Consider the following 22,897-nt stretch of genomic DNA (forward strand, 5'->3'; position numbering starts at 1 on the left):
AGAATTTGCCACAGGTCTTCTATCTGTTTAGGCTGTCTCAATTGCTTCTATCTCGTCATTAATCCCAGACTGACTCGATGTTCAGTAGGGGGTGTGTGGTGGCTATTTTATCTGTTGTAGGGCTCCTTGTTCTTCTATTCTAATCTATTCTATTTACAAAAATAATGTTTGGGCCATGTTTTATGAAAAATGTCAATCATGTAATATGGGAAATCACTGAAAAGAAATTTGGAATATATATACTCCCATGCGAAAACGTAACACTGAAAATCAAATGACCTGATGGATTTTTTCTCTGACAGCCTTCATCTCATTGTCCTTTGGTTTAGCACTCTCAGTCTGTAGCTTAGATTAGAAAGGCTAGAAAGCTCACTTCCGAGTTTGGATATCTCCTGCAGTTTGCACACACACACACACACACACACACACACAAAGTTATGGCTTACATAAGAGTAAGAATTGTTTAAATGTAAAGGATTGAGATTAAAAAGAGTGAGAAAGACAGAGAGACAGTGTTTGAGACTTGCACCTTGCTGGAGGTGAAACTGATCTGTGAGGGCACGGTCAAGGATGTCCCGAGCTGGGAACCAACATCTCTCCTCAGGTCCATAACCGTCCCAGTCAACCAGGTACTGGAAACCTCTGCCCCTCCGCCTGACGTTGATCAGTCTCCTGACCATTTATGCCGGAGAGCCCACAACAAGATGCAGAGGAAGTGGGACGGGTGTGGCAAGGTGTAACTCAGAATGTAAAATAGGTTTGTTTTTGGAGATGTGGAAAATGGGGTGAATATTTTCGAGGTGAGGAGGTAGTTTGAGACAGACCGCCACCAGACTAATGACCTTGGTGATGGGAAATGGCCCGATAAACTTGGGACCCAGCTTACATGAGGGGAGTTGGAGTGGGATGTCCTTAGAGGACCCGCAAATGTAAACTGGGGACTTAGACTGATGCCGGTCACAGACCTCTTTAACGCGAGTGCCAGTCCATATGAGGGCATTTCTGGCTGCTTTCCAGGTGTGAATGCGTGGGCGGACGAAACCTGTACATTGGGTTCTTGTGTGGGGAACAGAGGGAGCTGATAATCAAGGCTGCACTGGAAGGGTGATAACTCCGTAGTTGACGACTGCAAGGAGTTGTGGGCACACTCGACACAGACTAAATGATCGCTCCAAGAAGATGGATTATGGGAGGCCACACAGCACTGGGTCTTATCCAGCTCCTGATTTGCCCGCTTTGCCTGCCCATTTGTCTGTGGGTGAAACCCAGAGGACAAACTCGCCATTGCCCTCAGCCGACCAAATTCTGCCCAAAAACGTGACACAAATTGGGGGCCTCTGTCAGAAACCACATCAACTGGGAGGCCATGAATGTGGAAGACATGGTTAATGATTGCTACCTCGCTGAAGGTAATTTGGGGAGTGGAATGAAATGAGCCGCCTTCGAGAACCAGTCCATTACAGCCAAACGACTGTGTTACCGTGGGAGGGAGGGAGACCAATTACGAAATCCATGGCTATGTTCGACCAGGGTCTTAAAGGGACAGACAGCGGTTGGAGGTGCCGGCTGGGGGTTCACAGGATAGGCCAGCGACGTTGGATGAGTGACACCACTGTAGGACATGCATCCAAAACAGATCGCGGAACAAGTAACCGGCCCGCTGGGTACGTAGCGGGGGCACGGTGTTTCATAATGCAGCATGGCTTTGGCCTCCACCTCACAGTATACCATGCCCACCAGGCGAGTAGCAGATATAATGGCATTCAGTGGGATAGTGGAGGTCTTGACCTCAAAACTTTGAGACAAGGAGTCAGGCTTGATGTTTTTAGAGCCCGGCGATGTGACAGGATGAAATGAAATCACGTGAAAAATAGGGCCCAGTGAGCCTGTCTAGAGTTGAGGCGTTTAGCTCTACGAATGTATTCTAGGTTCTTATGATCTGTCCAGACTACGAAAGGTATCCCCAAACCCTCTAACCAGTGATGCCACTCGCACAAGCCCAACCGGACAGCCAACAATTTTCGGTTGCCGATGTCATAATTCCATTCAGCTGGTGTTAAGTGGTATAAACAAAAGGCACAAGGATGCATCTTTCTGTCCGAGGAAGAGCACTGCGACAGGATCGCTCCAACACCAAACTCAGACGCATCCACCTCCACCATGAACTGATTTGCATGGTCGGGAGTTACGAGGATGGGTAAGGTAGAAAACTGCTCCTTTAATTTATAAAATGCAGCCTCAGCTCACGGGGACCAACAAAAGTCAGTGTGTGTGGAGGTGAGATCTGTCAGAGGTGTGGCGAGTTGTCTGTAATTACTAATAAACCTCTGGTAAAAATGTGCAAACCCCAGTGTGGCAGGGCAGAGGGCGGGGCCGGGTTGTGATTATACACACCCGGTCCCTTATCAGGCTAATTAAGCCTCCGAGAGGGATAAAGGCAGATGGCAGATGGTGGTGCGACCGGAGAGAGATAGTTTACGGACATGTCTGTCATGTGTGTGTGTTTGTCTTTTGTTTAAGTTAGTCATTAATGTGGCAGGGCGGAGGGCGGGGCCGGGTTGTGATTATACATGTATACAATAATATGGTAGTAAACAATACATTGTATTCTAAAGCAGTTTTTTGTATTGTCCTTTATTTGCCAAAATGTATATAACACTACACAGAATACTGTATTGAACAATGCATTCTGCTCAGCTTGGCCTTTCTTTGCAAATGTGATGAACTGGGAAATAATTGCAGCTAAGATTTATTTTTTATTATCTATTTACTGTACTCTGTCTGCCAAAAGTTTAAATATCTTTACACAAAATCTAATAAAAAATGTGAATTAACTCTTTATTTCCATGTTGATAACTGGGCAGCACTCGCATGCAACACGTTGAGGTAATTTGACAACAATGTAGCATACTAAAGTTTGAAACATAACCGCAAATTAATGATTGTTTCATTATCTATTTTTGAAATTATTGTAGGTAGTAAATTGTATATTATGTGTTATCAGTCATTTGAATTAGAATGACTGGGATCAAATCAGTGCTACACTAACAGGCTCTCATTTTCTCAAAATGTCATTGACCATAATAATGTCCTGTGTCTCTCCCCAGATCAAATACGTGATGGCCTTTATCGAACAGGAGGCCAATGAGAAAACAGAGGAAATTGACTCAAAGGTAATGTATGAATTCAGTGTTTAGCTTATGCTGAAGTCAAATGATCAAGCAATCATGAACATGGTCTGTATTTTTCTAGGCCTTTATATCACTCATTAGAAACTTGTAAACCACAAATCTGCATTAAATCATGTGTGTTGAGGCTTGCAGGCAGAAGAAGAGTTTAATATTGAAAAGGGATGACTGGTATAGACTCAAAGGTTAAAAATAATGGAGCACTATGAGAAAAGAAACAGTCTGAACAACAGAAGAAAATGTCATGGTCATACTATTCATTGATGTCTCCATTTAAATCCACAATCAGAACCAGGCACGACTGAAGGTCCTTAAAGCCTGTTGATGTGATTTGGGGATTTCTTTGTTAATGAGGGCTTTCATGCACATTTCAGTTCAGTAGGTGTTGAGGTCTGTAAATCTGATGGCAAAATCAATGTGTCCAACACACCGGAGTGTAGACTAGACCTTCTAGCGCATCAGGTAGGATAGTGGGTTCAGTTCACTAATAGAGTACAAGTGGGTTTTTTTATTATTATGAATTAATAAATCATGTTTTGATGAATCATGTTTTGGATTTACTCAGTTAGTGAATGAAACCCAGGGAGAGGAATAGAACTATGATGTGTAATTTACTTCTGTGATCCATTGACTTTGTGGAACAGAACAACACAAGAGAAAATTGAATGCTAGGATAATAAATGCAAATTAGCCCTTCCATTCCTCTTTGTTCTTTCAGGATAGTTATAGTGTAATGAAGCTTATTGTTCTGAACTCTTTGCTGAATTGAAGTCTTTATGTTCTTTGTCCTTCTCCTTTCACAGATGATGCCTGAGATCAGAGTGGCTTTGTATGGTGGTAACCAGAACCACAAGTTTACGGACTAATGGAGTGTGTTGTTACCAAGATGCATTTGAGAGAACAGTGGAATTAAAAGGCGCTGTTTTACTTTGCAGATTTTCTGAAGAGGAAAACTGTTCTTTTTGAGTTTCCATAAATTATGTTGGTCATTTCGTTATCTCACTTTTTTGTCTTTGCAAAGGTTTTCTTTCTGAAAAAAAAAAAAAAAAAAGCCCAAAGAAAGGCTTATCGTGTCTACTCACGTATCTGAGTGTTTTTAGTTTTTTTTTTTTTTTTTTGCTTCTCATTCAAAGATTGTGTAATCTGGAGGGAAACTGGATATCATGCAAGGAAACTTAGCCCTAAAAGCCCTGAATCTCAAAATGTCTGCACAAAGACCTTAAAGCACTCAGGAGTTTACATTGTCTCATTGTCTTCTGAATGTTGTTCGCTAAGCTAGCAGTCTAACAGGTTTTCCTAAGGAAATCTTTATTCGGTGTCTTAAATATAGGGATGCTGATTGTACGTACATCTCTGAATGCATTATTTGTTTCCTTTTGTGTGTTGCATTATACTGCAGAGAAATAAATCAAATACATTTTATTTATATTTTGAAGCATTTCTGTGAGCATGAAAGTTAAAATGGATACACGTAAATGCTGAAAGGAATCACAAACTGTGAAAATGTACACGACTTTAGAATAAGAAATAATTCAAAAATTAAAGATGCTTCCCTCTTGTGGAATTTTAGCATATGAGATGCAAATTTGAATCAATTGAGGTGCACAGACAAATGTTTTACTTAATCAATTACTCCACTCTGTTTCCTTTATGAAACTTTCAAATACAAAAGCTTTTCAAAGAACAGATTTGTAGTTTGTGTGAACTGCATAGTTGAAATTTAAAGACTTCTTATTGGTGTCCACAAGAACTCGGTAAACTGTAGTATATGAATATGAAGGCTCATTAAACTTAAAATCAACAAAGGAGGAGGCAAATTTTGTGATGATGCTTTCCTGGTACTATTAAAAATGCTGCAATCAATGTTAGCTGCTTTGCTGACTCCTGCCAGATATATGGAATAGAATACTGACATCTTTCTGCAGTAAATAGTATGCAAATTGTTGCAATTTTCTGTATGCATGGAACACCCAAATGACTTACTATATACAGTATATCAGACAAAATGTGTCGTATACAATATAGCACACTGCACGCAGTCCCTTTCATAGCCAGTGTGAGGAATGACCAAGAAGTAATTCGGAGAACATTTTTACTCATTTTTCACAAAAAAGGTGATTTAAAAATAACCATCCAAGAAGCACATTATGAGGTCATGTGACATCTATGTAGCCTAATACTGTTGTTCACCCTAATATAAAAAAGTAGGGAGCATACAGTGTATACTGAGTAGTATTCAGCAGTAGTAAGCTAGTATTCTCTGTAAGTCCATACAATGCAAGTGAATGGTGACAAGAAATTTGAAGCTTCAAAAAGCATATGAAAGCAGCATAAAAGTCATCCCTATGACTCCAGTGATTAAATCCATGTCTTAAGAAGTGATGTGAAAAGTATGGGTGGAAAACAAATCTATATTTAAGTCATTTTGTACTATAAATCTCAATTTCCATATGGTTTGTCTTTTGTTTTTGGCGATTCACATTGTTTGTGCATATTTCTTCCTACTGGCCAGGGCTGGTAATGGTGGAGATTTATAGTAAAAATGTACTTAAATATTGATCTGTTTCTAACACTCACCTATCATATCACTTCTTAAGACATGGATTTCAACACCAAATTCATATTGAATACTTTTATGTTGACTTTATATGCCTTTTGGAGTTTTGGCCACCATTCACTTGCATGGTATGGACCTATAGAGCTAAGATAATCTTCTAAATATCTTCATATGCGTTCTTCAGAAGAAAGTCATACACATCTGGTGTGGCATGTGGGTGAGTAAAATGATAAATGGTCTGCACTTATATAGCACCTTTTGTTAGAGGTTACCAAAGTGCTTTACACCGCATCTCATTATCCCATTCACACACACACTCATACATCAATAGCGGCAGAGCTGCCATGCAAGGCGCTAGCCTGCCATTGGGAGCAACTTGGGGTTCAGTGTCTTGCTCAAGGACACTTCGGCATGTGGAGTTGCATGGGCCGGGAATCGAACGTTCAACCCTACATTTAGCAGCCGACCCGCTCTACCTGAGCCACAGCTGCCCCCAAAAATTATAATTCCCTTTATTCAGCAATCACAAACATGCAAAATGATTGCACCTCCAAGCTTTCTTGATTTGCAAGGTCTTTTATTTTGAAATGTTCATGAATACAAATGAGTGCAATTAAAAGCATCACACTTTTCTCTCTTTTCCATCTTATCTTTTCATAGAACTACATTTAAGATGTATCTTGGTATCTATTCAAGGTTTCAGCTTTTCTCTGCATAGTTAGAACAGTCTAATTCTGACAGATCACACTGTGCCCTTTACTACAGAATATGAAGACATCAACAACAAAAAAACATACAAACAAAGAAAAAAAAAAGTGGAGGGCACTATTAATTCCTATACAATCAGTTAAATACATGAAAGCAAACAAAGAAAACACATTTTCAAAAAATGGTTTCACTTTAAAAGCCACTTGTCCTTTTTGTTACATTTTTAGTGAAAAAATTTCATGACAAGGATAAGGCTTTATTGCTTTAAATTTATTGTGCACTCAAAATAGTTTTTTATAGAAGCATTAAACAATTAAGCCCATAATGATGCCATTATTTTGCCTACAAGACATGTAATTTTGTTCCTCAAAGGAACATGAAGACAGCGAAGCCCAGCAGTCTCATCAGATGCACTGAGATTTACAGAAAGACAAGGATTAAAGTAGTAACCAGGTTACACATATAAAATAAACAGGCCAATGATTATCTTTTTTTTTTTTTTTTTTTATGGATGTGATTCATCCATAACCTTAAAGGTTCAGATCCATCTGCACATTGATTATAATCTCCTTTCTGCCATCTACATACACCTTAACCTTGATAACTAAATGTATCACTATTTTAATCATGAATCGTCTTGGTTTAAAATGTATTGTAATCTGGATTTTAAATCCAAGCATTTAAAGCATTTAATTTCTGTGCTTCCAGCATAACCAAACAGAATTAAGCACAACAGTACCCGCCCACTTTTTCATATTCCATCCATTTTATCCTTAGATATTTCATTAAATCCTCCACCTACACTGGACATGTCGACACAAACGTTCTACACCATTTAATTTGTGTAGCAGCGCCAGCGCTTAGAGCGCAAGATGGAACGGGACACCCGTTTATTGTCACCACGACGGATGGGTCGCAAGCCCGCAAAGGACACTTCCAATGTAGACAGCATCATTGATTATGATGGGATTCTATTACTTTTGACGTGACGCAACACTCATGTCCGGTGTAGACACTTAAGTGGGTTTCCATCCAACAATTTTTATGAGCATTTTGAAATTGTTCTTAAGAAATCCTGACTGGAAATGCTTGATATGCGAATACACTTTCTAAATGCACATTAACTTGAATGCGCTAGGAGGAGGTGGATTTTCTAGAGTTTCGCATTAGTTAAAATGCACATTAGGGTGATGGAAACGGCTTATTTGCAAAAAGATGACGTGATTTGACCATTCGTGCATGTGTTATGAGTGTGCGATAGCTTGATGTGACTAGCCCACCGAAAAGTCCGACCTTGGCACTCAATTAATTATTTGAACATAGCGCTCTTTATACTGAAGTGTTTAAACCCATAGCTGGTCGATAAAGTTGGTCCTCACAATCCGCCAGAACAGTTTTGAGAGTGGGCTCTCCCAGGTGTGTGGAGACTGGAGGTGTGTGGGCATCGCAGCTATTTCAGCCCACATTACATCAGATATTACAATAATTCTGCGGTCTTTTGGATGCATTTAATAAATTGAGATACTTGCTCCAATCTTGCAAATAAAACTGTCCCCAAAGCAGGGAGATCAGCTGCTCCATCATGACGAGGCAGCTCCTTAGTGATAATACGCATTACGTAGTGGATGGAAACGTGCAACAATTCAGATTTTCTTAAGTCTAATTTTTAGAAATGTGCTTAAAAAAATGTGAAACATTTTGGATGGAAACCCAGCAACTGTTAGGCTATGTTCAAGCTGACATAGCTTTAATGTCTTTTATGAGGTAATGAAATGCAATCCCATGAGGCATCGTGAATTATATTATCGAATTAAAAATTAAGGAAATCTATAAAGACATTGATTTAATGTTAATATACAAATATATAGTGTAGGGAGATGGTTGCGTCATCCACACTGCATCATGCAGTGGGCTGCCACAGCATAGCTCTTGTGCCTCGGTTTGTTTGCTGTGACTTTCCAAATGGTGGATTTTCAGGGTCATGGGTTGTGTACTTCTTCACCTGGAATTAAGCTTGGAATTTAAGAAGGTTTTTTGTTGTTGTTGAAATAATACAGACAGATAGCGTCAGCAGCAAGCATATACCATTGATTACCAACCTCATTGGTCACGGTTTTAGTTCATTAGTAAAGGTTTATCATTTATTTTTAATAATAAATAATATTTTCCCTATGGAGAAAAATGACTGGTACTTTTACTTCTGGAACAAGACTGTTGCTCTCTAGCTAGAATAATGATGTTTTTCAAATAGAACCCTCCCCATTCTGCCATTGGTCGGACAGAACTGGTAGCTCCGCCCCAAACTCACGCCATTGGTTGAGCCAATGTTGCTGTGTCTGGCTGGTCAAGATGCTCAGAGCTGCAGTGTTGACATGTTTAATGCAATCAACCTACAAATGGCTTACTTAAAGTAGTCTGCATATTAAACTGGCATTATCATCGAAAAAAAATACACATTTCAAAAACAAATAAAAGTCCAGAACCATTACAAAATACTATAATTCAACTCTGTAGACAAAAAACCCTTCCAGATTGGTCATAACAAGACCCTGTCTTACCTAAAGAACCCTGTTTACAGCTTTTAGATACTTAAACATGGTTAGTGTACAATATCAGGTCTTGCTGTATGTTAGTATTAAACAACCCTCCTTGTTTCTCCCAAAATGTTTGAACCTCCATTGGTTGAGTATATTCATTTCACTGCATTTTTACCTTTTATTCACATCTCAAATGAAACCTGGGACCTTCTTTTCTTTTTACTTTCCACATCTTTTGTCTTATTTTCCCTTCCTTTCCTCTCATCTTTCTCCCTCACCTTTTGTAAGTTTTGTAGAAACAGTATATTGTGTTTTGATGAATGAGGTGACATCACCTGCTGCTATCCCAGCAACCCAAGCACATGCTCACCAATACCCAAGAAGTATACGGCCTGGGCGATGCCGAAGAGTGGAGCGATGACCAATGCTCGACACATCGCTCCTTTGAGAAACGCGGCTGGTCCCTCTCGTTTTAAAATGCGTCTGTGAAAGGGCAGAGGCATGTTTTCAAACTTTCACATACTATACATTTATATTACAGTGGCTGACATGTAATGTGTCCATAAACTTTTTTATCACATCAAGATTTAAGGCTAAAGTTTACTGTATACTGTGATGTGACAAATTACTTTTTTCAAGTACAAATATTCCATGTAATCTCTTAATCAAAATGAGGTCAAAGGTCATAAAATCTGCATGCATATTAATTATAAAAGAATTTGATGTTTAAAATAGTCTAAAATGGAGTATAGTATGTGACAGAAGTATTTGATTGGTATTTGGTCAACAACAGATTATCTGTCATACCACCCACAAAAAGGAATTTAAAAGCTTTAGTACTGTGGTATTCCATGAAGTACCTTGTAGTACCATACAAATACCATGGTATATGAAAATGGTAATCATTACATTACCATGGTACATATATATCAAAGAACCTTGATGCCATCTCTTTACTATTTTACTGCCACATTACTTTTGTAAGGGATATCTAGAAGTTTTAGCTTATTACAAACTTTACAAGAGTTTCAAACTTCAGGTATAACATAATAATAAGAATTCAATACAAAGAAAATTCTTACTGTGTGCAGTCAATAATGCCTCTATAAGAGTCCTCTCCCTCTCCCTTCTGTAAGGTCTGTAGACGGGTCTTTATGACTGAAAATCACAAATAGTATTACATTTACATTTATGTATTTGGCAGACGCTTTTATCCAAAGCGACTTTCAGTGCACTTATTACAGGGACAATCCCCCCGGAGCAACCTGGAGTTAAGTGTCTTGCTCAAGGACACAATGGTGGTGGCTGTGGGAGCAAACCAGCGACTTTCTGATTAACAGTTATGTGCTTTAGCCCACTACGCCACCACCACTCTTATCACTACAAGACACTTTGACACTTTCTTGACACCTTCTAAAACTATGTTCTGAAGTAACAGGTGTAGGTATAACCTGACCTGTTTGAACTTTCATTTTGCAGGCCTGGTTTCCCAAACACAGCAAATTGCTGTCCTGATCAATAGATCTTCAATTTAACTTTTATAGACCCAGACTAGATATAATCTGTGTCTAAAAAATATGTCATTTATGTTGTTCCACATTTAAAGTTACACTGTGAGAATGGGTTAATAAAAAAGGGTGATAGTGATAGGTCTATTTTTGACTCTTTAAACAATGTAATGTTGCAGTGAGTACTGCCAAATCTTGAAATAGAGACACTGAAGTGGCAGCCAACTTTTCCACTGTCCAAATAATCCTTCTGTCCCCTTTACTGCTGTTTTAGGCAACAAAGAATGATCTCTCCAAAGACACAATAGACTTAGAGAAAAAGGGATTCTGAAAGCTAACTGCAAACTTTGTGCTTTCTTTTCTTCAAATGAAATGTTGTGACCTGCACATCACAGTAGGATTCTAGCATAACACATGGGGTTCACTAATTAATTACACAGAAACAAAAGAGTCAGTCTGTTCCTTTATGAAATGTCAGGAGTGACCTAATTAGTGAATAGTTTGATATGTCTCCACTTATTCAAGAGAGAGAAAAACCTATTAATAAACTAGATTTTCAAAGGCTTTGTTATGTGGCTGCAAAGAGTGTTTTTAGCATGTTGCTATGCTAAAAAACAGTATGCTTTATAAGTATAGACTTCTGACAAACTTGCCACAAATTTACAACTCATTATTTTCACAAATGAACTTGCAATTTGCCGCAAATGTTTGCCAGAAATTTGCAGCTCTTTACCGGTAGTGGTGAAAATGCAGCAAATCAAAAGATTTCCCCCGCAAACATGGTCCCTCCTTCAGTGTAAGGCTCTGAGATTTTTTTTGCCAATTGTACCCTATGCTAGACGAAATCAGACTTTTGATTTCTTAATGAAGTTCACCCAAAAATGGTTACTATTTACACACCTTTTACAAGCCTGTATAACTTTCTTTTTTCTGTGGAACAAAAAAGCAGATGTTAGGCAGAAAGGTATTGACGGCCTCAGTCACCATTCACTTTCATTGTATGGAAAAAACAGCAATGGAATTGAATGGTGACTGAGGCTATCAGTCCTTTAGATTCTGCCAAACATCTCCTTTTGTGTTCCATGGAAAAAGAAAAGTAATATTGTTTGAAATTATTAAAGAATTTCATTTTTGTGTGAAGAATTCCTTTAACTCACTGTCCTCACCCAACATTTTCTCAGCAGTGTTGAAGCAGGATTAGGGCAGATTTTAACCGGCTCGGACAGCTTTTTCTACTAACTGAATGGGACATTTATCTGCGTGCATGATTTTTAAAAGGAGAGAGAGCATATTGTGTTCTTCTACTCCTCTCTTGCCTGCATCTCACCATCCAGGGGAGTGACAGCTACTGCAGCCACTGAGCCGGCCATGCAGCCAGCCACGAAAGACTGCAGGAAGGGGGCCTGCTTTTGGGGGTTGCTATGGCGATCCTCAGTGCGGCCCACCGCATTAAGGTTGGCAAACAGTGGGAAGTAGATCATGGAGAAGGGAACGTCCCTGAATGGAAAATAGACATGGAGCCACAGTCATGCAGTTGAACAGACATAGCTGCAGGACATTATTGTTAAATCATGATTGATTGCTGGGCTTGATTAGATTTTCTCTCTTAATGATGAATGAGAATCAGGGTTGTGTACCATTCAGAATCAAATTCAGAATGCTTTTTAAATTCCAATTAAATTTCTGAATGTGAATTGAGGTAACAAAAAGGATTGCAAAAATTTTAATTTAAGCGGTAAAAGTTTCATTTAAAAAAATGTAATAGAATGACATTTAAAGAACTCCATAAGCTGTAAGAGTAGTTTTTAATAATATGTAAACAGAATATTATTTTTTTCAGTAGTTCATCATTTACCCACAGTCATACAGACAAACATACTGCCTAACATCTCCTTTTAATGCTCCAGGAATGAAAGAAAGGCACATATATTTAATAAACTACCTTTCATTTTCATGGATGCAGCACTTTATTTCCTGGAATGCCCATATTTACCCCCAAAATAGAGCCAAACATTTAGCACTTTAATAGTAAACCTAAGAATCATCTGTTCTTATCCATTTTGTTGCATGTCTTTGAATATCAATTCAGTACATTTCTTTCTGTCCTTCCAATTCAAAGTCCAGTCCCAACATCCTGTGAACTGAAAGGAAGCCTATTCTTAAATTCAGTATATATATATATATATATATATATATATATATATATATATATATATATATTACTCTAAAATATTTAATGAGCTAGATATTGATCTTCTGTAGTGTAAACCTTTATCTCAAGCCATAGTGATATTCGATTGGTCCGTGAAATGTTCAATTAATCAGTCACAAATAGGTATAAATGATTTGTTAGCAAATTGGTCTGAATCAAAACGATTTTTAAAAATCTATATCCAGCAATCACAAACGCTTGGAAAGGTCAAGGAAAAGTCTTGGAAATGTATTGGTAATAAAGTCTGGGGAAATGCTGTAATTGTATGGAAATAAAGAGCAGTGTCAATGTTTTTCAAAATGTTATTAATTTGGGTGATTAAATGGTGTCACAATCTTTACATTTTTGGACTATCCTTTTATTCTTTTTGGATTATTCTTTTCCATCAAAAACTTGACAATAACTTATTTAAATATTAAAGTTCTAAAATATTCCATTACACTCCAGATCTCCATGAGTTATTGGGGCATTTGTGTTGTACCTCATCAGTGTAGCTCCCGCCCCCTTATAAAGACCTCTGAGGCCTCGGGATTTAAGAAGCTCCAGAGTGATACGGGTCGCTGATGGTCGTGGGGGGGAATTGGTGCCTGGTTGTGCTGGCTGAGAGGCAACTAGTGAGGGGGTCGGACCAGTGGCAGGGGCAGAGGCAGTGACAGTCTGCTGAGCAGCTTGTAAAGACAAAAACAGACCATTTTCAAATCATTTGGGCAATATTCAATCATTACTAGCTTTTATTTCATCCTGTAGAGAACTAGTGAATTTAGTAAGAAAGCATATAAAGACTGGTTCCATGAAGTGGTGTTGGAGAACATGCCACTCATTCAGTAAGCGTGACGGTTTTACAAGGATAGTTCACCCAAAAATGAAAATTCTGTCATAATTTACTCACCCTCGTGTTTTTTCAAACCTTGTGGAACACAAAAGGAGACATTAATAGGTAGAAAGTTACCCTCAGTCACCATTCACTTACATTGCGTCTTTTTTTTTTTTTTCCAATACACACAAAGTGAATAGTGACTGATGCAGACATTCTGCCTGACATCTCCTTTCGTGTTCCATGGAAGAAAAAAGTCATAAGGGTTTGGAACAACATGGACCAGGTTCTGTCCCACATTGTAAAACAAAAACTGAAGGCACTGCATTAGTGACACTTCATTGTTTGTATCTTATCCAAAGCAGCCTCTATATCTGTCTAACCTTTGTACTTATTGAGGCTTCCCAATTAAGACCTACATACCCTGGATGACACTCAAGGCAGCATAATAAAACACACTTACCCAACCTGCCAGCATCCTGAAGTTGTATTTTTAGCATTTCCATGGGGGTGGTGACTACCACCTGACAGGTTCCAGCCCCACAGCCCGCAAGGATTTCTCCCCACAGAGCTAATTTTCTATTTGCAGTTGGGGTAGATAAGATAATGTGGAATAAAATCAAGAAACACCAGTTATTGGTCTATTTAAGGGCATTATTGTATTGATTAACCAAGGAAATAATTAGTCAAAAAAGTCGTTAGTGTCCTAAATGCCTTTATGGAGGACTAGTTTACAGAAATTTGTCTTGCTGGTAAATACAGCATTTAAAGGGATAGTAAAATTCTGTCATCATTTACTCACCCTCATGTTCTTCCAAAATTGTTTGACTATCTTTCTTCCATGGAGATGCAAGGCAGGATGACCGTCTCAGTCACCATTTACTTTCATTGCATATTTTTTCAATAAGTATACTCTGACTGGTACTGTCAGTCCATAACATTCTGTCTAACATCTTCTTTTGTGTTCCACGGAAGAAAGAAAATCATAGGGATTTCGAACAACATGACGGTGAGTATATTATGACAGAAATACAAATTTTGGATGAACTATCTCTTTAAACAGTATATTGAAGTATAAATGGTAAAAAAGTTGGTTACCCATCTCTGGAAAGTTTCTGTCTGAAGACATCATTGGCAGCCAGTTTGATTGCTTTCTCTGGAGTGACGAGTGTAAGATTCACGGCAGCACCTGTATAAAGTTATGATCAGTAGGTACATGATCAATAAAAGGTCAGTCATGAAATTCGGACCATGCAGACACGAGCACAACACAACTTAAAAATATTTGAAAATGAAGGCTAACATTTAACTCATCATAAATAATTAAAACAAAATAAGTAAGAAAATATGAAGTAATATAGTATAAATAGGTTTGTTGACGTGAACAATTTAATAGTTTGGGTGTTCATATAATCTAAAGGTAACAGAAAAAGGTTAAACTGATTTGAATTGCTGTCCGCAATAGAAACTCTCGAGCACGAGACTTAACTCTTTCACCACTGGACTACATGAAGAGAGATAATACATGTTAATGGATTAGCTTACATTAATATATATAATAAAAAAAAAAGGTCAAATAAAGTTTTAGATGGGGTGTAGGAGGGATGCTGGATGAATTGTCACTGGAGAATGGTAAGCAAGGCTTTATATACTCTAGTTGAGATTGTGAGATTAGATGAATGTGCTCCTCTTGAACATAAGTTTAGAATTCTATTTAAAGGGATAGTTCACCCAAAAATGAAAAATCTCTCATCATTTACTCACACTCATGCCATCCCAGAGGTGTATGACTTTCTTTCTTTTGCTGAACACAAAGTAAGATTTTTAGAAGAATATTTCTGCTTTGTAGGTCCATACAATGCAAGTGAATGGGTACCAACATTTTGAAGCCCTAAAAGGCTAGCATAAAAGGAATCCAATTGACTCCAGTGGTTAAATCTATATCTTCAAAAGCTATATGATAGGTGTGGGTGAGAAACATTTCAATATTTAATATCAATATTTAAGTCATTTTTTTTAATAATAAATTATCCTTCCTGCCCAGTAGGTGGCGATATGCACAAAGAATGTGAATCAACAAAAATACAAGATGAATGTGAAAGTGAAATTGGAGATTGATAGTAAAGAAAAGAACATTGACCTATTTCTCACCCACACCTATCATAAAATTTCTGAAGATATATATTTAACAACTGGAGACGTATGGATTACTTTTATGCTGATTTGATGTGCTTTTGGAGCTTCAAAGTTCTGGCCACCATTCACTTGTATTGTAGAGCTGAAAAGAAATGTAGAAAGAATAGAATAGAAAGAATGTCATACACATCTGGGATGGCATGAGGGTGAGTAAATGATGAGAGATTTATTTTGGGTGAATTATTCCTTTAATTACACAAAATTTAACAAGTTTCTAATATTTAAAAGTGAAAGAAAACATCATACCTCGATACATCCCAAAGTAGCCCTCCATTTTGATTGTCTTTGCCAAACAATCAAGCCTTCAAACAAACAAGACAAAAGCAGACATGTACAATATCATTAATGGAACACAACAATCTGAGTCTGTTGTATTCAATTGTCAATGGAATGTTCTCACCTCAATAAAAGCACATCCTTCAAGCAAGGTAGTTCTAAAGTTATTTCTTGCTTTTAAGGCATTTCTCACCAAAAAATAAAAATACTGTCATAATTTATTCACTCTCATGTGTTCCAAACCCCTATGAAATTCTTTCTTCTGTGGAACACAAAAGGAGAGTTTAGGCAGAATATTTAGGGTCCTAGATCACATTCAATTTAATTGTATGAAAAAAGAGCAGCATCAAGGTTCTTACAAATTAAAAAAATTATATAATAATAATCTCCTTGTGTTCCACTGAAGAAAGTCATGAAAGTATGGAATGACAGGAGTGTGAGTAAATGATGACAGACTTTGTATTTGCATGAACTATCCCTTCAATATTACTCTTTGTAACTGGAATAAACCAAAATAAAAAGTGTAAAATATCTTTAAAAAGAAACATGTGTTTTACTGCTCTCTATTCTCAAATGGCTGTGTTACCCAAACCCCAAAGGATATTTTACAATTAATTCTTGGATAAGTGAGTAAGGTTGAAAGGATTAAGCATGGCAGTAGGACTCTTTTACGCAAAGCACTTGGGTATTTGCTGTGCCTGTTACATTCAAGTGTGCAAAGAATAAATCTCAAAGCTAAGAGCTAACTACTTAAACAAGGGGTACTTGGAAAAACATTTGGGAGTGTAAATAATCTGTTTTTCCAGATCAAACATGGAGTGGCAAATGACTCAAGATGTTTTGCATCATCTGAGTCATGCAGGAAAATCCAAGGCAATAATTTTCACCAGACAAAGTCCTCCATCCAGAGTAAAACACTTACACATGTCTTCCTCATAAATCCCCTGCTTCTAGTGAAACTTTATATGCAGTTGTTTTTTTTAAGATGCAGAAATTAGAACACATTATTTCCCCATACAGAAATCTGATATATGGGAATTTATGTAAACACATACAGTATTTAATACAGTATGTATGTATGTATGTTCATATATGGGTTTCACCTATATAAAACATATAAAAAAACATATACATACAGTATATGCTAAATATATTGCAAAATACAACATATATTTTTTCCAAGTAATAGTGAAATTTGAATATGTACATATACCGAACGCCTTATAGGAATATTTCGGGATCAATCCAAGTTAAGCTCAACCAAATGCATTTGTGGCATAATGTTGATTACCACAAACATTTATTTTGAATTGCCCTCCATTTGCATTAAAAAAAGAAAAGAAAAGAAAAAATCTAGGTTACAGTGAGGCACTTACAATGGAAGTGAATGTAGCCAATTTTTGGAAGGTTTGAAGGCAGAAATGAGAATCTTATAATTTTATAAAAGCACACATGAATTCTTCAGTAAAATGTATTATTTGAGCTGTAAAGTTGTTTAAATTATTATTTTACAGTCATTTTTGGGGTTAAGGGTTTTTTGACATTACATCATCTATAACTTGGCTATAACTTTACACAGAATAGGTTAAGCAATTTGATCACTCTAAAATCATTTCAACACGCATATTGTTAACCCTTTCGGGCTATTCTTTTGAAATGGTGATTATTTTAAAGTAAAAATATTGGCCCACATGAACTTCCATTGTAAATTAGATTTTAGCTTTTTTAAAGAAAAGGGGGGGCATGTCAAATTTGTTGTTGTGCCAATCAACATTATGCCACAAATATGTCGATTGACCTTAACTTCTATTGAACCCGGAATATTACTTTAAAGGTGCTGTAAGCGATTTTAGCCATTCTGGAACATCCAACAAACTGACCTGTTGAAATAGACATGCCCCTCTTTTCAAAACCAAAGATATGGTTGTACTATTATTGAGACTACCACCGAGCAGCTGTGCATCTTCTCAGGGCCGTCAAGCCCAACAGTAACAAAATAGCACCCTCAACTGATGACTGTCCGCTGCTAACGGACACATTTTTGTCTTCTGTTTCCACAGTCTAGTGCTGTCACCGAGATTTGATTTAAGAACACTTATTTCAGTAATATCTTTCAGGGAGTAGGAATATTTTCTCCATACCATTCCAATTTTTTTTAAAATATATCACATACAGCACCATAACGTACAGTCTGGTTACACAAGTATAATTGTACATCTTTATTCATACATCCATATATAACATTTCTGTATGGGTTACCATGTTCTGTTGTCTCCATAAACTTTTGCACAGAACAATCAGAGGCACAAAACCAAGTACACAGACTCATTCAAATAAAAGAGGTCCACGCTTGCATACCAGCTGCAATTTATCTTCTCTCACACATGCAATATAAAGCACTACAGGTACATGTTGAGTACTGTTGTGTGACAACTGTGACTAACAGCTAATCAAAAACTATAAAAATGACAGTATGCAAATAGGCCTCCTAAAATGGAAAGACAAACTTTGTCATATTTTCATTTATCTGATTCTGTAACACCATTAGCAGACACCAAAACAAAGTTCAGGTATGAGAGACTTCATGAAGATGTTGCACTCACATTCCACTGTAAACACGGGAACCCTGCTGATTCTGGAGGCGGGTCTTGGCGAGATCAATGGGAAAGACGCAGGTCACGCCCACTAGTCCAGCCACACCCCCGTTAATCAGCTTAGCAGGGAGGCTGTGATCACCAGGAAATAAGCATGCAAGCACAAGCAAATCCACCCATCCACACACACACACACACACACACACACACACACAAACACACAAATCAAAAACACATGCAGGCTCATATGTCAAAATAATCACTTAGATGGATCCTACATCTGATCATTAAACTAAGATTAAATTATTATTTAAGAAATGAAATATGAGAGAATCAGAAGAAGTTGAAGATTTACCTGACTTTCTGCTCTGCCATCTTGGCCACACTTTAACTGATTTTCTCCAATTCTTTTCCCTAAGCTGCAAAGGTTTCAACACAAATCTTTAAGGGCCCACTCGGCCAGCCTCCTGGCACAGTGTGCCAAACTTTACACTCTTCTGTGAGAACAGCCCTTCTTTGGTAAAAATTAATCACCCTGGAGCTTGCTATTAAGCAAGAAACAAGAAAGACAAAAGTAAGGGCATGACATTTAAGACAATTCGATCTGTGTTTGCAGAATAATCACTTTCCAAAATATTGGGCAACATATCTTCACGTCACATTCTCCACAATTAACAAAACTTTGTGGATAAACAGTGGTCTTAATTTCTGAATAGCACATTTCTAGAGTGCACAAACAAACAGAGAACATCCTCCCTAAAGTCTCTGTAATCTTGCAGCTAATGAGGTTGTGACCTCATGAATTAACCTAAAGATGAACGCTAACAGGCGAGGGGATTATCAACACGTTATCAACAAATCACTTGTTAAAAATAATTAAACATGAACATCTACAGTAGCTTGACCTAATCTGTCAAACTTCCTTCAAAACTTGCTGTTTTTTTTTTGTTGTTGTATATATATATCAGTGCTGCACTTTTGGTTTTAACCTTCAATAGTTTGTTTGTAATGGCCTTGCATTGTGACAAATACATTTTTAAAAGCACAAATATTCTATGTTGTCTCTTAATTAATATGATAACATAAAATTGCATGTATAATCATTACAGAAGAAGAGGAAAATTAGTGTTTTTATCATTTTATCATTTTATTCAGAATGGTGTTTATGGGGCAGCTGTGGCTCAGTTGGTAGAGCAGGTCGGCCACTAACCACAGCGTTGGTGGTTCAATACCCGGCCCACATGCCGAAGTGTGCTTGGGCAAGACACTGAACCCCAAAATGCTCAAAAATGGCAGGCTAGCGCCTTGCATGGCAGCTCTGCCATCATTGGTGTGTGAATGTGTGTGTGAATGAGATGCAGTGTAAAGCGCTTTGGTTAATAATAAAAATAGTATTTTTCATTTTGTCAATCCTTTTCTTGTTCTCTTCTACTTCACCTTTTTTAACCTCTAATTTTGGTCAAATGTTTTACTTTTCCTTTCTGTTATTTATGTTTCCGTTAACTATTTTCACTTTTACCCCTCCATAACTTTTCATCCAGCATAATCACTCTTTTCTTTGTTGCTTTCTCCTCCTCTCTCTCTGTCTTTTCTGGTGCCCAGTGGCATTCTGAGCATGCCTGCTTTCTTTCAGTCCTGCTCTATTCATACCACTCCACTGCAAAAACACAGACAAGTGAGATGTGCCCCCTTCCTCCACATCCAAAAGCACTTCCTAACTAAGACTTTCCACAACCACCCCAAACAGATCCCCCCTCACACAACCCAGCACGTTTGACCGTTTCACAAGTTTTGAACTCTATTTGAGAGAACGATTATGATGTTCTTACCTCTGTCAGTGCATTGACTGGTTGGATCAAGCTGTCCACTTCCCCCTAAGCATGCTGTCTGTGTGTGAAGCTATAGTCAAGAGATCCAACAGAGTCAGTCGCCTAGCCACTCAGGGGCCGTTGCACAAACACAAGCATTGTCCTTTGGTGCCTAAGTCCCTCCCCTTTGTGGCAACTCCCAGTGACATAGAAGGAAGGCACAACTTTCCACTAATGAAACTCAACACACAGTCACACAGCACAAGCATGTCCATAGCATTACACAATTCCCAAATCACATTTTAGATAATGTTATTAACATTATTATATAACTGTGTTTATAACAAACTGAGAAAGTCAAGAAAAATTGACACATATTAACTTATTTCAACTCTACATATGATAAATCCACAAGGACATCTCTAAAAGTAGCAAATTACATAGCCATTAATGGGATAGTTCACCCAAAAATTTAAATACTCTCATTTAGTCGCCCTCATGCTACCCCAGATATGTATTACTTTCTTCTGCTGAACACAAACAAATATTTCTAGAAGAATATCTCAGCTATGTCGGTCCTCACAATGCAAGTGAATGGGTACCAAAATTTTGAAGCTAAAAAATGCACATAAAAGCAGCATAGAAGTAATCCATACAACTCCAGTGGTTAAATCCATATCTTCAGAAGCGATATGATAAGTGTGGGTAAAAAACATCAATATTTAAGTCCTTTTTAAAATATAAATTCTCCTCCCTGCCCAGTAGGTGGTGACATGCATGAAGAATGTGAATTGCCAAAACACAAGAAGAAGAATGTGAAGGTGGAGATTTGATTATAAAAAAAGGACATTAATATTGATTTAATTTTGGGTGAACTATTCCTTTAAGGCAATTAGATAAATGATTATTGATGATGATTATTGGTCATAATGGGGCAAAACACACACACACACACACACACACACACACACACATGTTGTGTTTCCATGTTTTATGGGGACTTTCCATAGACATAATGGTTTTTATACTGTACAAACTTTATATTCTATCCCCTAAACCTAACCCTACCCCTAAACCTAACCCTCACAGAAAACTTTCTGCATTTTTACATTTTCAAAAAACATCATTTAGTATGATTTATAAGCTGTTTTCCTCATGGGGACCGACAAAATGTCCCCACAAGGTCAAAAATTTCGGGTTTTACTATCCTTATGGGGACATTTGGTCCCCACAAAGTGATAAATACACGCTCACACACACACACACACACACACACAAATTGATAACTCATAACTGTAGTTATAGTTTCACTGTAACCAAAACACATAATTTACTTAAATGTGAACTATGCACAGTATGTAAATAAAAGTAAATTACAGCATCTGTTGCTTTTCAAATAAATTAAAACTAGTTTTAGTTGTGTATTTACACAAAAATTAAATACTATATATATATATATGTATATACCAATCTTTCTGCTCAAATTTTAAGTCCTAATTCTCACAGAGAAGGCCTACGAGTTTGACAACATGACCTACAACAAGTTTGTAACAAACATTCTAGATTTTAAATGAACTGAACTCTTAGGGAAACTGGTATCCGAACAGTTTCAAAAGCACCTTATTTTCATCCTGCCTCCGTATACAACCACCGAAGGAAGCATTTTCCAGTTTTCGGATGCAACCTATATTATTGATAGACCACTTTTCTAAATAACCGAAGGGATGTTTCCCCTTCAAATGTCAAATGTGATTAAAGGGGATCCACATGTCTCATGAAGCATCACATACAGTGTGCTTTATTCCTACATGTCAATAGGGGGAGCAAGATACATAGATTGGAGCCCAATTTGTTATTCAAACCACAAAAAAGGGAAAAAAAAAAAAAAGTTCTTAAAACCTCGTGTCACCCTACTATTAGAGTATAAATATTATATGTGCACTTTTATTCTGAGGGTTTAAATCAATTCGTTGATAAGGATAACTAACAACAACAAGTTTTAGAAACATATTTATGTATTAACAATACACTTTAGCAATTAAAACAGTTCCAGGCAACTTTTGGAGGCAATAAACAACTGATAACTGTCAAAGAACTAATAAACAACGACTGTATAGCATTATCGCATCTGACTAGTTGAAATACCTACTGCGGCAATGAAGTAATCAAAATAATAAAACAAAAAGTAATTTAAGTTAGAAAAAAATACTCAATAAGTTACACATTAAACAAAGAATGCTAATGCAATGTATTAGTATCCAGGGGATCCAATCTGTCAACAGATCAACTGATTCTCCTGTATGCAAACACAACACAGCAACTTCCATTTCAACGAAAATTCAAATGTGTGAGCGTTCTCTTTAAATGAAGATACCATTCTGAGTGGAGGTACGACAGTTGACAACAGAGACTGAGTAACTTATATATTATTTACTTACGGGGAGCAGTACAGGTCAACAAGATATAAAAATTACTTTATCTGGAAAATAATATTGACTG

General features: G+C 37.3%; 1 protein-coding gene across 2 annotated transcripts; it reads right to left on the reverse strand.

Moving 5' to 3' along the window:
- Nucleotides 1-6,936: 6,936 nt before the first annotated feature.
- LOC127640658 (mitochondrial glutamate carrier 1-like) lies at nt 6,937-20,562 on the reverse strand. Of its 2 annotated transcripts, none has more exons than XM_052123345.1 (10): nt 20,420-20,562; nt 18,946-19,135; nt 18,600-18,722; nt 15,967-16,022; nt 14,623-14,713; nt 13,988-14,103; nt 13,192-13,378; nt 11,826-11,995; nt 10,073-10,148; nt 6,937-9,473 (listed from the first exon to the last, which is right to left on the reverse strand). In XM_052123345.1, exons 2-10 carry the CDS (start codon nt 18,963-18,965, stop codon nt 9,332-9,334), a joined length of 981 nt encoding a protein of 326 aa, XP_051979305.1. In that variant the 5' UTR covers nt 18,966-19,135; nt 20,420-20,562; the 3' UTR covers nt 6,937-9,331. The 2 variants fall into 2 exon arrangements, with proteins under 2 accessions (XP_051979305.1, XP_051979306.1); XM_052123346.1 differs by having other exon boundaries at nt 18,946-19,009; nt 20,420-20,522.
- Nucleotides 20,563-22,897: the final 2,335 nt, after the last annotated feature.

The sequence above is a fragment of the Xyrauchen texanus genome, chromosome 49 (assembly GCF_025860055.1).
Source record: "Xyrauchen texanus isolate HMW12.3.18 chromosome 49, RBS_HiC_50CHRs, whole genome shotgun sequence".
In the NCBI taxonomy this organism is placed as follows: domain Eukaryota; kingdom Metazoa; phylum Chordata; class Actinopteri; order Cypriniformes; family Catostomidae; genus Xyrauchen; species Xyrauchen texanus.